Below are 5,194 nucleotides of genomic sequence, written 5' to 3'. Positions count from 1 at the left end.
ACATTTGGTTGGAATCTGCCAATCTCGGGGGGATTCATGTATTGCCTGACGTCTTTTTCAGTAAGTGATTTGAGTGGAAAATAGAACACGGCCATATGAATGCCAAAGCGCACAAAAAACACCGCGTACGGGGAAGAGTGTTAGTATATGATAGCGTGTGTTCGAACGTATATGATTAAGAAATGTGGTGTTATGCCAGGTTTCAACCACACACATAACATCAACCTGACTTAAAATCGATAAAGCGTTCAAAAACTTATCTGTATGTGCTGCGGTGTCCATGTTGAGTCCTTGTGGGTTGAAGAGCGTCATCCTCATTGGTCCTAACATTGTTCATCATCGGTCAATACTACTGGGCTCTCTTCTTTAACGATGTCAGCCATTTCTATATCATTGCCTGTCGTCGAAGAGTCTGTCGTGGAAAGCTGAGGCTGCGTATTGCTATCCATCGTGTCGGATGATTGTGTTGGGGAGACCGTTGGTATATGAAGTCGTCCGGAATTCACACGCGCTGATTCTTTAGCGTTTGCCAGGATTCGCGGGTTAGGTGAGAATAAGTGTGCATCATGTTTTTCTTGGTATGCCTTTTGGAGACGATCCGCGGTAGATTGGAGGATGCCTGTATTAGTGGAGTTGACAAGTGGGCTCAGTAGTGCATCCATGCTGCGGGCAAGAATTTTTGGCGCTCGTTTATGTTTGCAGCGGGCCTCCCGCTTGGTGCGGAGATAGTGGATTAAAGCTGCTTTCGTAGCGTCGGGATGTTGTTGGGAGCAGGGGTCGATATTTTCATCAAGCTGCCATTTCCACGTAAGTGCTGCATGTCGTTTCACCTGGGCGACAGCGTCGCTAGGAACACAAAGGCGGATGAAACTGGCGGAGCTTCCGCGGCGATTTGACTGATATATCTATTTGGACGGAAGATACCAGAGAAAGTGGTGGCGATTAAGGACTGGTTGGGCATGCCAGTATTTCTCAAATACTGATCGGGATGGGGGCTTGCCGATAGGGAAAATTGCTCGGAAGAAGAGCCATACCGGAGTTATGTCATCCATTTCATGAAGAGTTTTGTCCGGCATCGGGCGGCCCACCACTTTCGTCAAAAGGTGTTCGGGTATAGGCAGCTAGCTATAAAGAGAGAGAACTGTCTTTCCGATTCCTGTGGTTGTAGAAATATCTGGGACCAGTTTCTTTCCTCCCTCGCCCGTGAGGCTAAGGGCCTATGAGGGTCTCGGGGTTTCTTATCTAAAAACTCTAGACCACTTTAATTCAAAATAAAACGCTGCTTTTATGCGATAAATTCAGTTTATTTTTAAAACATAGGCGATTCGGATGTGCTACTTTGGTTTAGGTACCGGTATAACATTCAGTGGATATTTCAGTTTCAACGTAAAAAAACTCCAAAATGTAAAGCAAAGACCTTTTTTTAGAAACAAATTCTTATGACTAGAGCAACTTTATAGCGCTCGAAAAGGAAACTACAAAATAGATTCTAAAATAGTAAATAAATACTAAATTAGACTCCCAAATTTCCAAATTTGAAACTTGAAATTCTTATTTAATTTTGTCCGGTATACCTAAAGTCGGCTTCTATTCAAGAGTACTCACTACTCAGTAGAATAGATTCCTTATTTCTTTTTCACGGATTTGTCTAAAAATTAGATTTTCCACTTTTAGTAGCGACTTTAACCAACCGAAAGCTATTTTAAGAAAATATATAAAATTAAAATTAGTACTCTTTTGACTCCCGGGTATTTATTTATTCTACGTGCGTTGAAAACCAATAGTTACTGTTGCGGGTGGGAATCTGCTGGATCGCTATTTTCTTTTAAAAAATATTTTACTTAAATCGCACGAGTCGGTACTCGGGAGTCGGGAGTCGGCACTTCGGCACGACCACCGTGCCACGACATAACGACAACGTTCGACAACACTCAGTCACTCAATGAACAGTTGAACACAGTGAAAAGTTCAAAACTGATATTTAACTGAAAACTCAACAGTCAACAGAGAATGGGCAAATTTGACGACTAGACACTACGTATCATATGTACATATGTTTTGTTAAAAAAAACATATACATGCATACAATCCCATACATACATAAACAACTGACACTAATTCACAATGTGTTTTTTTTATTAAAATTAAAAAAACAAAACAAATATATTTACTTATTTTGTATAATTGTTTTATAGATTTGAAAATAAAACTATTTTTAAATAAATAAATACATGCCGTAAACTACTAATCTAGATAAATAAATATTTACTTGTATAAAATATGACTGTTGCTCAGGTTATTATTTATTTACCTTTGAATTTTCCGTTCAAGAAAAGGCGATGTTTGTAGTGATGTCAATGTCATTAATAAGTCAGTCCATCAGTAAACTTTATAAATAAAAAACGTGTGTCACTTTGACATTATGTGACTCTGTGACTCTGTGCCTCCCAACACACAACTCACAGAGTCACAGAGTCACACTCTCTGACTCTCACAGTCTCACAGGTGTTTTTGTTTAAAAAACAAAAACAAAATTGATACATTCTCACAACTGCCTATAAACTAAATATTCATCTCCCAAGTCCTATGTAAATACCACGGCCTGTGCCTGAGGGTAGATCACTAGATCAGCCTGTGGAAGTTTGTGGCTGGATCCGGAGTAACGAACTTCCATCGCTATTTTCAATATTGACATACTAATACTATGCAGATCTGGTCTGGTATGCGACAACGCAACGGATTGAAATTGGTATCGTTTATACAAACGACGTATCGCATCGATTCAGTCGTTGTGGTATAAATATTGTTTGTGTTTGAAAACAACGAGTTGCATGTGTTGCGACCCATGTCGTTTACCAGATCAGAATTGTAGATACTAGGTTTTTCATTTTTAGTTGTTTATTGTTTGTGATGCTTTATTAAAATAAAACATAAACAAAAACATTTATGTAAATAGTGAAAGTGCCAAAGTGGAGTCGTGGTCTCGCGTAAAAACGTGGACCGGCCGATTATTATAAATGCAATCCCAGTCAAATCTAATATAAAATCAGATCTACAGTTTAGATAAAACAGCAATTCTACAAAAAAACAAAAGTCGACAGCCGACAGCCCGACAGATTATTGACCTCGCTCGATATTTATACGAGAAGAAATATCTGAAAATAAGAATGTTCTCCAGAATACTATTTTACCTTTGCGTCACCGGTTTGGCAGCCCACGGTAGCAAGGTTCCACTAGTAGATCAGCACGGTGATCGAACTGCAACGCCAATTGTGGGCGAGCCAAATATTAACGAGGCAGACATCACTAAAGACACGGAAACGCCACCGAATGTTACTGTTACTACTGGCGAATTCGGCGTCATCCAGGGACGGTACGCAAAACACACTCTCACCACGTGGGAGGTCAATCACTTGAAACGAACGACAAAGCATTATAACGACGTAAAAGCATCCAGCTGGCCATTCAACACTGGTCCATCGATTGACGAGTATGACGTCTCTATAGGGGACGAAGACGAATGTGTCGTAAGCATTGGTGGTACGGAAGGCAAGTCGGAATGGGCAGGCAACTTAGGAGGCGCCTTTGAATTCCACACGATAGAGTCCGTGATCACAGGCCACTCCAATTTTGTTGATTCGGCGGCATCGTTGCATAACGATGGCTTACAGGACAAAATAAAAAATATCTGTGGGAATCGATTGGTCCTGACGTTCACAGGCCACTCCCGTGGCGGCGCTATCGCGTCCGTGCTTGCGGCCCTCTATTACGAAAGGGATTACGCTGAGTACATCCGATTGGTGACCTGGGGATCCCCGCGCGTTCTGAGCGAGAAAACTGCTAACCGGTACCACTTGGAGTCGCCAGAGTTTTATCAGATTCGAGTCGTGAATGGCGGTGATCCAGTACCGGCAGCGCCTGGAATGTCGATGGGCTTTAGACACTTCGGTACAGCTGTGTGTTTGGATTGTGATGATACTAGTCAGGACGGTGGTGGCTGGGCAAATTTGATATTATATCAGCGTCACGGATTCGCAGAGTATAACACGAAGATTTCTAAAATGTAAACAATCGTCGACGTTTTTGTGATACCCTTAATTGTGCTGCTTGGCCACGATGGGACTAGTCAAATCGGCTGGGCTTCAGCTGTTTCGATGTTGTCGAATCAAATCATTATTATCGTGGGATCGGCCAGGCCATCTCTAACAAAATTCCGCCTACTACTGTTGATGCCAACGTCCTGAACCTAGCTTTATTCAATCCACTGGACTTCCGAGATGAAATTAAATTCGATCTTTCAAGACACAATTCTATACCAATAATTGTCTACAAAATCTCAAACTCAAAAAACAGTCTACGCTCGCGTGATGAAATACCACTTTGCCGTAGCTACGTATGGCCGATTATTACATCACGTTAGACCTGTGACTCTACACGCCCCCAAGCCTTAGGTCCAATAGACTTTTGGCTTCTTTATTTTGTTGCTCGAATCTTATTCTCGTTCTAATACATAACGTTGAAGCACGTCGATCTCGGAATCAACACGTTCACTGTTCTCGTGTGCCTGCAAATCAAAATCTTTCGTAATATATATATATATATATATATATATATATATACATATATATCTATCTATGCATATATATATGTATGTATGTGTTTATATTTTGATATATATACGTATATGTAGATTTAGATATCGATATATATGTATGAGAATGTACATGTACATATATATATATATATATATATAATTTCAATTTGTACTTATAGATTTAGAAATAGATTTATATATATATACATATATATTAATGTATATATATATATACATACACTTATACATATATATGTATATATATGTATATACATATATATACATTCATAAATATATATATATATATATATATATATATAGATGGACATACACATACATTTACATATAGGTATATATCAATATTCACGTATACATATATATACATCCATATATATATATATATATATATATATATATATAAATATATAAATATATATATATATATATATATATATATATATATATATATACATATATATATATATATATATATTATACATATATTTATATATATATACATATACATATATGTACATATATATATATATTCATATATATATATATGAACACACACACACACATATATATATATATATAAAC

At 38.2% G+C, this 5,194-nt stretch overlaps 1 protein-coding gene across 1 annotated transcript; it reads left to right on the top strand.

Moving 5' to 3' along the window:
- Window positions 1-3,069: 3,069 nt before the first annotated feature.
- SARC_12766 (hypothetical protein) lies at window positions 3,070-4,308 on the top strand. Its single transcript, XM_014293120.1, has one exon. It carries the CDS (start codon window positions 3,168-3,170, stop codon window positions 4,065-4,067), a length of 900 nt encoding a protein of 299 aa, XP_014148595.1. The 5' UTR covers window positions 3,070-3,167; the 3' UTR covers window positions 4,068-4,308.
- Window positions 4,309-5,194: the final 886 nt, after the last annotated feature.

This window comes from Sphaeroforma arctica (assembly GCF_001186125.1).
Source record: "Sphaeroforma arctica JP610 unplaced genomic scaffold supercont1.2568, whole genome shotgun sequence".
NCBI classification, from domain to species: domain Eukaryota; class Ichthyosporea; order Ichthyophonida; genus Sphaeroforma; species Sphaeroforma arctica.
The sequence above is the reverse complement of the archived record's forward strand: the minus strand, read 5'-3'. Positions and strand labels throughout refer to the sequence as shown.

Coding starts and splice junctions, on each gene's coding strand:
- SARC_12766 (XM_014293120.1), top strand. CDS start 3,168: ATGTTCTCCAGAATACTATTTTACCTTTGCGTCACCGGTTTGGCAGCC.